The sequence below is a fragment of the Zea mays genome, chromosome 3 (genome assembly GCF_902167145.1).
Source record: "Zea mays cultivar B73 chromosome 3, Zm-B73-REFERENCE-NAM-5.0, whole genome shotgun sequence".
Lineage (NCBI taxonomy): Eukaryota > Viridiplantae > Streptophyta > Magnoliopsida > Poales > Poaceae > Zea > Zea mays.
The window spans coordinates 135,076,837-135,091,251 of record NC_050098.1 but is presented as its reverse complement, the minus strand read 5'-3'; the positions used below and the strand labels follow the sequence as shown (position 1 = coordinate 135,091,251).

Genomic DNA, 14,415 nt, shown 5'->3' with positions numbered 1-14,415 from the left:
TAAGCATAATGTGCTAGGCTACGCTAGATCCGTAACACCACCATAATATAAAATTGGCTAACAAAAATAAGCCACCCAATCATTGCCACAATATATTTCTTCTGTACCAAATTAAAATTCGTTTTAGATCATTAATATATTTATATAATACTTAATGTATGTGTTTTATACATGTGTGTAGTTTTATCATCATCTATTTTAATATAGACAAAAACTAGGGGCTCAAATGACTACTATTTTAGGATTGAAGGAGTGCTATTTTCTCCGCCGCTACTTAAGGGTCTAACAAAAAATGAGCCCACAAATATTGCCACAATATACTATTTTCTCCGCCACTAGTTAAGGCTGGCTGAGTGCTAAGAGAAGGATCTGATTGACATGTTACGCTCCAATCGGGGAGGCAAATCCAGCCTAAGTTTATTTGTAGACCCAATGAACAGCACTGCAAATTTCAAGGCATTAAGAGGCATTAAGAGGGTGTTTGGTTTAAAAAATAATACATTCTAAATAAGATGGTGCATCATAGATTCATTCCACAAATTTAGTAAAATAACCCATTCCTTATATTATTACTAATTATTAGCCTATAAAAAATAAAATAGTGATGCATTAACTTATTCTATTCTATAAACCAGAAAATGAAAAGTGAAAAGATGATAGACTATATCATTCCTCAAACCAAACACGCTGTGAAAGAGATCCTCCTCCTTTTACCAAAAGACACATGACATCCATTGTAGCAGATATTTCACAGATGACACCAGAACAAGATGACTGAATGTTACATCTACAGTGGGAAGCGACTACAAAGTAGACCAACTGTCTCCAAAAAATAACCTAAACTGCAGAGCATATCTATATTCGCATGGGATAAATGGAACTTCATGGACCGGTTTCTCGTTTTCCAGTAGGAAAGGTATCACACTCGATCTTCAGTTCCACGTAAGGTGCCTTTCTGCACTGTTCATTTTGCCCAAATTTTCGATATAGCAACAACAAATGCCCTAAGGACAAGCCAGAATAGGTTGTCATCTTTCTTCTGCTGAGCTTTTAAAGTTCTCCTGCAGACCATATAGAGAAACAGAATATTCAGAACATTAGATGACTATCACAAGCTCAATTGAACAGGTTTTTGGTAATGCAAAATGCGATTTCATTCAGCCACATAAGCACAAATATGAAGTGCAAGATTGGACATAAAGACAGGAATTGAACGTGTGCACGGGATGAAGAGCTGGTCTTGCTGAACATGAAAAAAATATCTAAGCTCAATCAGTTAATAGAGTACTAAACTAGCATGATGATGTCATTTAGTACTACATTTCAAATTTTTAGCTTTTCCAGATACATAGCTTTTATTATGTAGTATATAGTAAAGTAATATATCTAGAAAAGTCAAAACATCTTATAATTTAAAATTTGGAATAGGAGTATAAGTTACTTATGGCTAAAATCACAATTTGGCTCTTATGATCCTAGGCAGTCCATCCATCTAAATTAAGGGTTACACGATTGGCTACTGTTATGACCGATGTTACCTATAGGCGCTCGGGCCGGGCTAGTGGATATGAGTAGGACAAGCAAATGGCCCAATTTTTTCTTTATTAAATATTTTGCATTGTTAAAATATAAATAGGATCATGATTGACTCTTGTTAGAAGAGGATAAATATATGTACACAGTTTTTAAATAAAACAAGCAAGGCAATTATCTCGCCTAGCCCCAAGACTCTCCCTCCCTTGTTCGATCCCTATGTGCGACCATGGCTCCTGTGCGCCACCAAGGGTACAAGCCCCGGCCGTCGATCACCTACCCATACAACCTATGCAGATGAGGTAGGATCCCGAATTCTATCAATTTGGTACCAGAGATGTCGAGTGACGATGACTCCAAAAAACAGTTATCGATCCCACTAGCGTCAGCCATCGACGCCACTGCGAAAGCCCTAGTAGACATCCCTTGAGCACCAGTAGGAGCACTCCTATGCGGGCGCCATGCACCAGGGTTTCTCCAACAAGATGCTAGGGTACGGGTGACAGTGTTTCTGTACTTCTCCAATGCCACTGCTATGTCGCCCTCCACCACCTTGTCCACTGCGCCACCCGCCACCGTCCTACACACCGCCACAACCAACGCAGCCCATCTGCTCCCCTTCTCATCCACCAGATCAACTTCCCTCGCCATCCACACTGCATGTGTTTCTGCATGGGCCACCTTTCTCGTCCGCTTCGACGCCCTCCGCTATCGGCATTGTCGGAGCACCCGCTAGTTTGGGTGTTCCCCGCTTCGACAAGCTCGACTTCTCCACCTTAGGTGGCAAGGAAGACCCCTGAACTGGCTCAACCATTGCGAGCAGCTCTTCCATGGGCAGTGTATGTTTACCTCAAATCGAGTTTGGCTCGCCTTGTACACCTCATGGGCACGGCTGAGACACAGTACTATGCCTTCGAGCAAGATGAGGGCATGCTATTGTAGGAGTCGTTCAAGGATCTTTGCCATCTGCGGTTCGGCCCAACCAGCCACAACAATTGTCTCGCCGAACTGACGAGGCTCCCATTCCACGTCATGGTCTAGGACTATTAAGAGTGCTTCAACGCACCACATGTCAAATCTTCTGCCGGTCCAGAAGTCCAACCTCTTCATCCGAGGATCTTCCGGAACATGCACCTACATATGGCCATGCACCTAGCACGGGCTCACGAGTGCCACCATGCCAATCTCGATGCAGCAGATCACCCGGCCTCCCTAGCTTCTACCATTGGCGTCGTCTGCCCTGCTATGTGCAACTTTTGCAGGCGCAGTTGCGCCCACGTCGCTCATGCCACCTCCAGTTGTGGCCCTGCCTACTCCCTAGCCCTAGTTCCACCGCCTTATGCAGACAAGTGGTCGAGCGTCATTGCCAGGGGTTGTGTTACAACTGCAACGAGCCAAACATGTGGGGCCACTAGTGCGCCATCATTTGTTCTATCTTGAGGCTGCCAACTACCTGCTCGATGAGGCACCCCAGGACGAGGATATCGAGCCAGTCCTTGAGGATGGGCCTGATGCCCCAGTCGTCTGCCTCCATGCCATCACTGACATACGTACTAAGAACACCATGCACCTACACACCTACATCAACGATCACCGGCTCCTTACCCTCCTAGACAACAGCTCAACCCACAACATCAATGTGGGGTCATGCGCTGCATTGGACTAGTGATAGCAGACAACACCAACATGCGGGTCACGGTGGTCAATGGTGATTGTATTCCCTACGAGGACGTGGCACGCAACGTGTCCATGCGCAATTGTCAGGAGTTCACCATCAGCTGCTTCGGTATATAACTAGGTGGGTTCAACCTCGTCCTAGTCATCCACTACCTCCAAACCTTGGGGCCCATTATATGGACTTCAAGGCCTTCTGCAGAGGCCGATGACCACATCCTTTGGAGGTACGGCCTCCCCTCACAATGACACGCCATAGCGACCACCAACAATCACTATTGGACCGCCTCCAGCAGTACGACACGCCCCTATGATCATTGGATCCACCTGCTGACAGGCATAGTGTCGGTGGTCATCCACCCTTACCATTACCTGCAACTACAGAGGAACAAGCTAGAGGAACAAGCTCGAGTGGCAGTGCACTGCCATGCAAGTTTCCCATCCCTGTGGTCAATGAGCTCCATGACGCCAAGTACTTCACCAAACTAAACTAACAATCTGGCTATCACCAGGTGCGGATGCATCCCGAGGACATCAAGAAGATGATGTTTCGTACTTCCTTTCGACCTCTCCAACGCGTCAGCCACATTCCAAGCCCTCATGAACAACATCCTCCAACCCTTCCTCTGTAGGTTCTTGTCCGTCTTCTTCGAAGACATTTTGATCTACGATTTGTCGTGGTTCGAGCACCTACAGCACGTTCCTCCTGTCCTTGACGGCCTCTATGCACACGGTCTCCACCTGAAGCAGTTGAAATGCTCCTTTGGGGCAATGTCGAATGCCTACCTCGACCATGTTATCTCTGCCAATGGCGCCGCCATGGACAGCGAAAAGGTGGAGACCGTCTCATCCAGGCTAGAGCCCCCACTCACCCTAGGGCGTGCGCAACTTCCTAGGGCTGGCCGACTACTACTGGAAGGTCATCCAGGACTTCGACATGATCCTCTCGCCCCTGACACAACGGTTGCGCAAGGATGCCTTTGCCTGGACGCCTGAGGCTACGAAGGCATTCACGGCGCTCAAGCATGCCCTCTCCACGATGCTAGTACTGTAGATGCCGGACTTCGACTAGTAGTTTGTCGTCGACTGCGACGCTTCAGACATGGGGTTCGACGCCATTCTCCATTATGGGGTAGGCCCCTGGCCTTCTTCAGTCGGCCATTCATCGTCCTTCACCACAAGCTAGCACCATGAGCGTGAGCTAGCTCATCGTCCTGGTCCAGGCTATGCGAGGTCGTCAACCGTAACACTAAGGTCATCGCTTTCTTGTCCACATTGATCATTACACCCTCAAGTTCCTCTTGGACTAGTGGTTGTCCACGGTTCCCCGGCTATGTTACCCTGACACATGGATACGGATACGCGATACGTCGATACCCCGATACGCCATTTCTCAAAAAACACTGATACAGCGATACATAAATATATATTATAAATAAAAATAAATAGCAAGATTATTAGCAACGTGAAAACTACCTTCGCTGCCACTGGCCTCAGTAGATGCAGAAGCATTTGAACTCGTTGGTCGCTGCCATGGGATCTAACAAGACCGGAGTTGTAGCAGTCAACAGATTGAGAAGCAAGGAGTTTGAGAAGCAAGGGAAGATAAGAACACAGACCTACATATTGATTTGTGGCAAAGGTGTGCAGGCAACCACAAAACACACCGACGTCGACCTGTGGATCGATGGGTGGCACTGTGACACGGATCGGCGACAATGGCCACAAACCCACAGTCTGGCGACGGCAGCTACAGACCCACCAATCATCGGGCGACAACTCCAATCGGCGACTGATGACCACAGATCGACTGCGGCAGCGGCCACGAGCCCACGGCTCATCAGGTGGCAGCTCCAATCAATGAACGGCGGCCACAGACCTCGTGGCGGCGGCACCAATCGGCGGCTGGTAGGCTAATAGCCATAGACCTCGCGGCGCGCCGGTGACTGGCAGGCTGACGGTCACATACCTCGCGACGTGTTGGCGACTGCTCCAATCAGTGACTGACGGGTGACGGCGACGGCGGCCACAAACCGGCGAACTGCAGCGGAGGCGACCAGACCGGCGAACTACAGCAGAGGCGGCCACAGACCGACGAACTGCGGCGGTTGGGGACGCGCAAGAGGAGGCAGGGAGGCGGCTTTGGGCAGTGGTTATGCGACACAGGAGCACGAGTGTATACTACGAACTAGGGTTGGGTCGTATCCCGCAGGTATCGAAGAGGTATTCATGGAGTATCCGTCTTTTTTATTTATTTAAATCTGCAGAAATATCTGATACGTATCCGGAAGTATCCGAAAGGTATCCGTATCCGATACGGTATCCGACACCGGTACGTGAGTTTTGTGAAGTATCCGCGCATCATAGTTCCCCGGCACTAGCAGATCACCAAGTTGTTTAGCTTCGGCTTTGATTTCGCAGTCGAGTACCGCTTGATCGCCTCAACTCAGGGGCGATCACCATCTCACTCCATCACACTAACACTGTCTCAAACTCCATAGAGTTGCATACCCTCTTGGGGCCCTTGGGCCTCTCTACAAGATTCACGCCACCACGGCGGACGATAAAGAGGCAAGCCGGCTCCACCAACAGTTGCAAGACAGGTCCCTTGAGGCACCATGGTGGACCGCCGACAACTTCCGCGGCAAGTCCATCTTCATGCCGGCACAGCTCAACTTGCGCCAGCAGGTGCTTGGATTGGCCCATATCGTCGACCATAAGGGGATACAAAAGACCCTCCAACGACTGCTCGCAGATTTCTACATCCCCGATGATCGGGCGCTCATCTAGGATTATGTCCACACGTGCACCACGTGCCAACACAACAAGATGTTAATCCTGCAGTCGGTCGGTCTCCTTCAGCCGCTCGATGTGTCATCATAAGTGTGGGTCGACATCTCGATGGACTTCAACGAGGGTCTCCCTAAGGACCGCTGGAAGTCCGTCATTCTCGTCGTCATCAACCACTTATCCAAGTACACGCACTTCATCACCCTCAGCCACTCGTACACAGAATCGCTCGTCTTCTTCGAGAGTGTTGTTCGTCTACATGGCTTCCCCACCTCCATCGCCAATGACCACAACTCGGTCTTCACCAGTCACATGTGGCACAACCTCTTGAGCACGATGTTACGCAATCAAACAAACGACCAATCGAAGGTCATCAACAAGGTGATAGCCATGTACCTCCGTTGCGCCACAAGGGACCGTCCGCACACCTGGGTTGACTGCCTTCCTCAGGCATAGTATTGCTATAATACTTCGTTCCACATGGCACTCCACACTATGCCCTTCCAGGTCTACTTCCGCACGCCGCAATGGCAGTTTAGAAAGAGGTGGTGGATGCCCTCCTGCGCAACCACGACGTCTTCCTCGCGGAGGTTCGCGAACTTCTTCTCTCGGTCCCGGTCTAACAATATGTCAAGCACTACTACGACAGCCACCATCATGAGCTTGCGTTCACGATGGGTGATTGGGTGTGCCTTTGTCTCCTCCACCAACCGACGCACTCATCATAGTCCTAGCCCAAGGGCAAGCTCAGATCACGCTATGCCAGCCCCTTCTAGGTGTTGGAGCGTGTCAAGCAGGTGGTGTATCGCCTTTAGCTTTTAGAGGGCGCTCATCTCCACGACATATTCCACGTGGGGATGCTCAAAGTCGTTCTGTAGGAACCCTCCAATGACTCCACCGCCCGTGCCACACGTACAAGATGGCCAACTACTACTCACGCCAGAGCATGTGTTGTATGCCCAATTATGTCATGGCACCTGACACATTCTCGTTCGGTGGTGTGGCCTGCCTAGTGACTACATCACTTGGGAGCTGCTTCAACACTTCAAGGACTTCTACCCCAACATTCAACTCGAGGGCGAGCTATTCAAACTAGCGGGAAGAGATATTTGTACCAACGTCACCTAAGGAACTAAGGCCACACTTGCGGCTAGGCCACCTGGCAGTTAGGGGCAAAATACCCAAGATTTTTCTTCTTTAGATATTTTGCATTGTTTCCATAATAATAAGATCATGGTTGATTCTTGTTAGAAGAGGATAAATACCTCTAAGCAGTTTTGGAATAAAGGAAGCAAACAATTATCTTGCCTAGCCTCAAGGTTTATCTCCCACGTCTCTTCCTCTCTCGCTCGCTCACTCCCTATGCGTGACCACAGCTCTTGTGTGTCGCCGAGGATACAAGCCCCGGCCATCGATATCCTACACATAAACCTACGTAGTCCCGGTAGGATCCCAGGTCCTATCAGCTGCACTATGATGCTGTCATTTCCCATGCACACTCATGACGACCATGGAACAAACAACTACAAATTTGTTCTGATTACTGCAACAATTAGAACAATACCTCTATACAGTGTAACTCATGGCTATCCACCACTATTTATGAGCGCTAGGAAGAACCAAGGGGGAACACCGACTTACCTAATATACTGCTGCCTTTTGTGACAAGTGAAGGAAATTATAAACAGTAAGCATGGAACGCAAAGTTAGGAGGCAAAGTGCATGCCTGCTGATCGCCATTGTGGTGTTAATTCCTTGTTCATGCCTGAAATCGGCTGCATGGACCTCTTCCTTTGTGATCCCAGATGTTGAGTTCTTGAATTCAGTTTCATCTACCTGTACCACATTGAGCTGATCTTCTGTGTGCAACAGCCCCTGCAAAGCAGTAGAATAGAATGAATCGGATACATATCTACAGGCAATGTTATTTTGCCCACAAATGAACAACATACCATAATTGAAAAGTTCAAGTTACTAGCTCCTTGTCATATAAAAATATAAGAATAAGAGGTAGAAAAGATTGTATTTTGACAGTGACCAGTTTGTTAACAACAAAATCTGGCCCCAACCAATAGTCCAAAACAATCTTGCAGGTCACAACAAACAAAACAAGAATAACCTAGCTATCTAATACATACTTCAGTTGTCACTGAGGAGCTAAGGTTGGGCGACAAACTGTGATGCATGCCTACATGTGACAAATAGTTCAACCTAAATCAAAGAAGCTAAGAGCATAATATAGATGTCGTGTAGTATTAGACTGCTTCTATCCCCACACTGTAGGTGGCACATAATGTGGATTGCATTCCACATAACAGTTACAATTACAGCCAAGACGGTTGTGGGTATATATGACACACCAACAAGCATATTATTTAATCCCTTTTGTTGTTTGGTGTTAAGTATACTACAATAAAAATAAGAGGCACAAAAAGGCAGTATGCCATTTAGAAGAGAAGATGATTTATATTGAACAATTTTCACAAAAATACAACTTGGCTAACCTTTGTATCTAATGCTGGATGAGAAACTGGGCTATCAGAGTTTTCTTGCCCATCATAGCTAGCATCAACTAATGGTTGCTCAAACTCATCTTGCAGCCTGTGTACTTGAGATGTTTCAACTGTCTTGGTTGCAATTTCAGTCTCCAATTTAAAACCATTTATAGGATCAGTAGACACAGTAGTACTAAACTGACCATCTAAGCTCTGAGCATTGTCAATCAATACACTTCTAGTTGATGCATCATGCTCATGTAAAGAAGCTTGCTTTGCTTGAACACCATTGGTCGCCGCAAGGAGACTTGCGTCATCCGCAACCCTATCAGTTGATCCATCATGATTATCATCAGGCAATGTCTCATGATCTCTTAGAAGTGAAGCATTGTTTTCATAAACAGCGAAAGATTCTAAGGGAAGAATAACTCTATCAGTGCCACTATTGGTCGTCCCGTCCTGTGCATCCGCCTGATTGTTTAGTGTTACTTCTTCATCTGAATCAGAGACCTGAGCAAATAAGCGAGCTTGCTCTTCAGAAGTATTCAAGTCAAACTCAATGGACCCTCTAGATGGAACTTCATCTTGTTTCGCAAGGTTTGTTTCCATGAATATTGCATCTGCCACACTTCCATTTTGGACCACACTATTCAGAACACCAACCTCTAAGATATTAGATGAACCCAGCAGTCTATGATTGCTGATGGCATTACCTTGCAATGGAAACGATTCATCAGTGCTGGATATTTCAGGTACATGACTCTTACTGACTTCACTACCAGACATATCTAAGATCTCTATACTGTCTTGACCCAGTTCAAGCTTCATGGATGACTTTGAAGAATCAGCGCAATCTTCAAAACTAAGTGTCATAGCATCCAATCCACCAGGACCAAGGACTCTATTCTCTTGGATGATATCCCTCATGATTTCACGAACTATATAATATGATCCTCCAACTTCCTTATGTGTCAGATTAATTGATGGGAATTTTCCTTCATTTGAAACTCGGTAGCTGAAACAGAGCAAAAACATTGTGAACTGGATTAGCAATTTTAATCGTCTTTTTTGCCTGCAGAATATTCATTCAGCAGACAAACAATAACCAAACAAAAATCATGAACCATCTCAAATTAAATACAGCTGCTCTGCATGCCGGGCCAAATTTTGGATAAATGTCAGAATTATTATAAGCACAAGTAACGGCACACAGATTTCAAATTAGATTAACACAAATGAGTGACTCGCATATAGCTAGAATAAAACCAAATCAACATTTTTGATTTTAGGGTACAGACGGCTTGAGGCAGTACGGAAACTAAAGTCTGGCTTGGGATCGTGTCTTTTACCAACTACCACTAGGAAACACCGGTTGGTTCATTAGGGGATGTTTGGCACTCCATCCAAAATGAGATGGTGCATCGTGAGTCTATTCCTAAAATGAGATGGTGTGTCATTAGTTTATTCCTCAAATTTGGTGGGATGACTTCATTTCTCGTATTCCTCCATATTATTTTATTACTAACTAAAGATGGTAATGGATCAACTTATTCCACTCCACGAACCAAACAAAAAAAAAAGTGAGTTGTGTTCATTCGTCAGACCAAACACCCTATACATTTCAGCATCGATCAGACCATACGCTGCAGGCGCGCAAATGATTCCAACGCAAGATGTGCATCCACGAGAGAGCGGAAAGATGGGCAGCTGGACAAAGAAGGTACCTTTTGATGAAGGACTCCACCATCTCCCTCCTCTCCTCCTTGGATTTCCGCACCCGCGGCAGGCGCTTCTCCTGCGCGCGCGCGCAGGAGCGCGGCACGACGACGTCCCGGCCCCGGACCCTGCATTCCCCTCCTCCGACGCCGCCAGCTCTCCACTTGAGTGAAGCGGACGGTGCACCGCCGCCGCACCGGCCGAGGACGGACGGCTGCGAGGCGGCCCAAGAGACGCTCCCGGGCGCGGCCTGCATCGGCCCTTCCAGGCTCAGGAAAGAGGGGAGCCGCGAGAGCGAGCACCAACACTCGACCGGTGTCCGGTGAGCCGGGACAGCGAGGGGGACGCGGCGGAAACGGAGGGTTTTTGCCGGAGGCGATTGGGATGGCGGACACGATAGATGGGCGACGGCGCGCAAAAAGCGACAAGATTGGGGGGCTTTGGAGTGGGCCGCCGGGGACGGCACACGGCGAGCCGCTTTCGAGTGACGATCGCAGTCGCCAATGGCTTTGTGCTTTTGGCTGGGCTCCCCTGCTCCTAGGTTTTCTCCGGCACATATTTTCTACTGCTAGTTTTTTTTTAGTTTTTCTAGAGGTCTATATTTTTTAAGAAAAGGTACAAAATACTTTCATTGTCTATCGACAATGTTCACATAACTCCCTATAATATCTTGGTAGTTTATTTTATCCCTCCATTTTTTAGTTGGTTCAATTTACCTGTTAACAAGTTTTTTTATTTCTTTACGTACAAACGGAGTTTTTAGTTTAATTTTTGGAACAATTGGATCTATACCATTAAAAGATCCAAACTTTAGATATATACCATGGACCCCACATGTCATTCACTCATGTGGACCCACATGTAAGTGAGATAGTAATGGTATGGATCCAAAGTGGTGATCTTTTAATGGTATGGATCCAAATTTCCCTTTATTTTTTGTTCCTAAGTAGTTAATAGCATAATTTAGTCTAAAAAAATTATAATTATTTTTTGATATGTTAGGGAACAGATATGATAATAAATTTAATGATACAAAACTAAATATAAAATAATAATGAAAACTTATTAACGTGCTTTTCTAACATAAGTTATGATGTTATCGATCACCTTAAAAAATATGAATTTAAAATTCAACTTTTACGTGAAAACAAAAAGACAAATATATTTTTTTGGCCTGATATATTTTTAGTCATTCTTTAATTGTTATAGCTTCAGTCATTTGTGTGGATACATATATGTGTGTGCGTGTTTGTATACATATATATGTGTGCACGTATATATATAGTTATCAATTAAATCGAATTTAACTTTATTTTCGCATTGCCATATGTAACATGTGATTTTAGAAGAGACGGTTGCTTTCTAGGTGTCATTGGATGATTAGGGATAATCATAGTCCCTCCAAATTTCTCAATATTTTACATGAATTGCCAATTCTATAAAGCATTAGTTTTCCTGGTTCCATCGTCGTCTCTTTTACAAAAAATCATTGTATTTCTTTCTAATCTAACTGTGATCTAAACATCTCTGCTCTTATAATGGTTCCACCATCGTCGTGTGTCGTCAAGTGACATGAGTCGTTACCTCCTGAATGGACCATAAGAAAACACCTAAACCCACGCGATACGAAGTCGCACACATCACAACGCTCTGGATAGTACCACCTCATTAGCTAAAGGGGGACGATCCATTAACATAACTATAAAAAGTTAACTATAAAAAAGGGTAAGTCTCCTTTTGAACTCGTACATTTTTTGGTTTTTTTGGCTAATATAAAGTACGTTATCTACAGTTTAATATCTATTATATGGGTCTTATATCCACTTTAATTTTAAATTTAATTTTTATGAAGAGATCTACTTTAATTTTAAATTTAGTTTTTATAGGGATGGTCTATTACACTAGCTTACCACTACACCATTGTATGACGTACAACGTTGCATTATTCCATCAACTTTGATTGATGTACCATCACAACACACAGGCATTATATTAGTAAATTATATATCGAGCACTATGTTGTTCTAAAATTGCATCGCTTTACGACTGCCCAATAAAGTCACTGCCTGCAACAAACCTTTCACATTCAGATTGGAAAATTGGTTGAGAAAGGCTTTGTGGTGCAAATACATGATGAAACACTTGCAGCAAGACAGTATATGTCATTTTCTAACAAAATACAAGGACAAAAAATAATACTCCATCTATTTCAAAATATATTTCGTTTGACTCTTTCAACTCCAACTTTAATCATTCGTCTTATTCAAAAAATTCATGAAAAATAAAAAAAAGTCATATATAAAGTATATTTGATAATAAACACAACCACAATATTTTTTTTAATTTTTTATATAATTATTTAAATAAGACGAATTGATCAAACTTATGATAAAAAAATTAAACGAATTATAAATTAGAACGGATCGAGTAGCATGCAGCCAGGCAGGCACGGTGCCATTTGCTTTTGCAGTCTAGATAGGTGGCAGGCAGCGCCACGGAAGCACGGTCCACGAGTATAACACTGAAAATCTTTCTTCTCTAAGCGAGTACACAATTGCAATCTCTACTACTCTATAAGATATCACTGTAGGAGTCCACACTCCGTGCGCCACGTTCTACAGCGCCTGCGCTCCCACCGCGCGTCCGCAATCCCCTTCCTCCACGCAGGCAGCTCGCCCTTCCATCCACTCCGCGCATTTCATTTCCGCGCAGGCAGCTCTCCACCACCGCGCGTCCGCAATCCGCGCCCGCAATCCCCGCCGACTGCTCGCCCCGCGCCCACAATCACTTCAATGAATCCCATTTAGAGATGGCAATGGGTACATACCCGTCGGGTAGTACCATTCCACACCCGTACCCATCAAAAAAATTCTACCCATCGGGTTACCCATATATACTCGTGGGTATAAAATCTTACCCATACCCGTACCCGCACGGGTATTTTTACCCATCGGGTAACCCGTACCCGCTAGGGAAGTCTTAAATTCCAATATACTAATCACTCAAAATATTAAATAAACATATAAAAACAACTTCAACTTCACATGTAACAAATCATATGATTACATAACTTGGTATCTAGACAAATGATAGCTAGAGAAGGGTTTTATTTTATCTAAGATGAGCTCTATTAGATGGTTATAGTTATATTGATGCGGGTGAAAGGGAAATAGGCTTACACCTTTTCCCAAATTGATTTTGGTGGTTGAAATGCCCAACACAAATAATTGGACAAACTAGTTTGCTCTAGATTATGAGTTCTACAGGTGCCAAAGGCTCACAACAAACCAATAAAAAGACCAAGAAAGGATTCAAATATTGAGAGCTAAAGTCAGTCGAAGTGTGCCCTGTTCTGGCGCACCGGACTGTCCGGTGTGCCACCGGACAATGTCCGGTGCACCAGGGACTCCAACTCCGAACTGCTCACCTTCGGGAATTCTGGAGGCCGCTTCGCTATAATTCACCGGACTGTCCGGTGTAGCACCGGACAGTGTCCGGGGGGACACCGGACTGTCCGGTGTGCCAGCGGGGCAACGACTACTTCGCGCCAACGGTCGTCTGCAGAAGGCATTAAATGTGCTATAGTGCGCGCCAGAGTCAGAGCAGAGCCAGATGGCGCACCGGACACTGAACAGTGCCTGTCCGGTGCACCACCGGACTGTCCGGTGGCCCAGAAGACAGAAGCTCCAACGACCAGGTGACGTGGCAGGCGCATCGGACAAGGTCCGGTGGCGCACCGGACTGTCCGGTGCGCCATGCGACAGCAGCCTTCACCAAACGGCTAGTTTGGTGGTTGGGGCTATAAATACCCCCAACCACCCACCATTCATTGCATCCAAGTTTTCTGACTTCCCACACCTTACAAGAGCTATAGCATTCAATACAAGACACACCAAAGAGATCAAATCCTCTCCCAAGTCCATAGATCATTCCCAATTAAATAGTGACTAGTGAGAGAGTGACTTGTGTTCATTTGAGCTCTTGCGCTTGGATTGCTTCTTTTTCTCATTCTTTCTTGTGATCAACTCAATTGTAACCGAGGCAAGAGACACCAATTGTGTGGTGGTCCTTGCGGGGACTTTGTGTCCCGTTTGATTGAGAAGAGAAGCTCACTCGGTCTAAGTGACCGTTTGAGAGAGGGAAAGGGTTGAAAGAGACCCGGTCTTTGTGACCACCTCAACGGGGAGTAGGTTTGCGATAACCGAAC

General features: G+C 45.6%; 1 protein-coding gene across 2 annotated transcripts; it reads right to left on the bottom strand.

The window, feature by feature from the left end:
• Positions 1-639: 639 nt before the first annotated feature.
• On the bottom strand, positions 640-10,760 carry LOC100275620 (uncharacterized). 2 transcript variants are annotated; one of them, XM_020549613.2, is made up of 4 exons: positions 10,217-10,760; positions 8,502-9,507; positions 7,639-7,872; positions 640-1,061 (listed from the first exon to the last, which is right to left on the bottom strand). In XM_020549613.2, the coding sequence occupies exons 1-3, from the start codon at positions 10,462-10,464 to the stop codon at positions 7,639-7,641; spliced, it is 1,488 nt and encodes a 495-aa protein (XP_020405202.1). In that variant the 5' UTR covers positions 10,465-10,760; the 3' UTR covers positions 640-1,061. The 2 variants fall into 2 exon arrangements, with proteins under 2 accessions (XP_020405202.1, NP_001168604.1); NM_001175133.1 differs by having other exon boundaries at positions 713-1,061; positions 7,724-7,872; positions 10,217-10,559.
• Between the last annotated feature and the right edge of the window lie 3,655 nt (positions 10,761-14,415).

Coding starts and splice junctions, on each gene's coding strand:
- LOC100275620 (NM_001175133.1), bottom strand. CDS start 10,464: ATGCAGGCCGCGCCCGGGAGCGTCTCTTGGGCCGCCTCGCAGCCGTCC. Junction 7,873..8,501: donor ATCCAGCATTAGATACAAAG/GTTAGCCAAGTT, acceptor ACTGCTTTGCAG/GGGCTGTTGCACACAGAAGA. Junction 1,062..7,723: donor ACCACAATGGCGATCAGCAG/GCATGCACTTTG, acceptor TATGGTCTGCAG/GAGAACTTTAAAAGCTCAGC.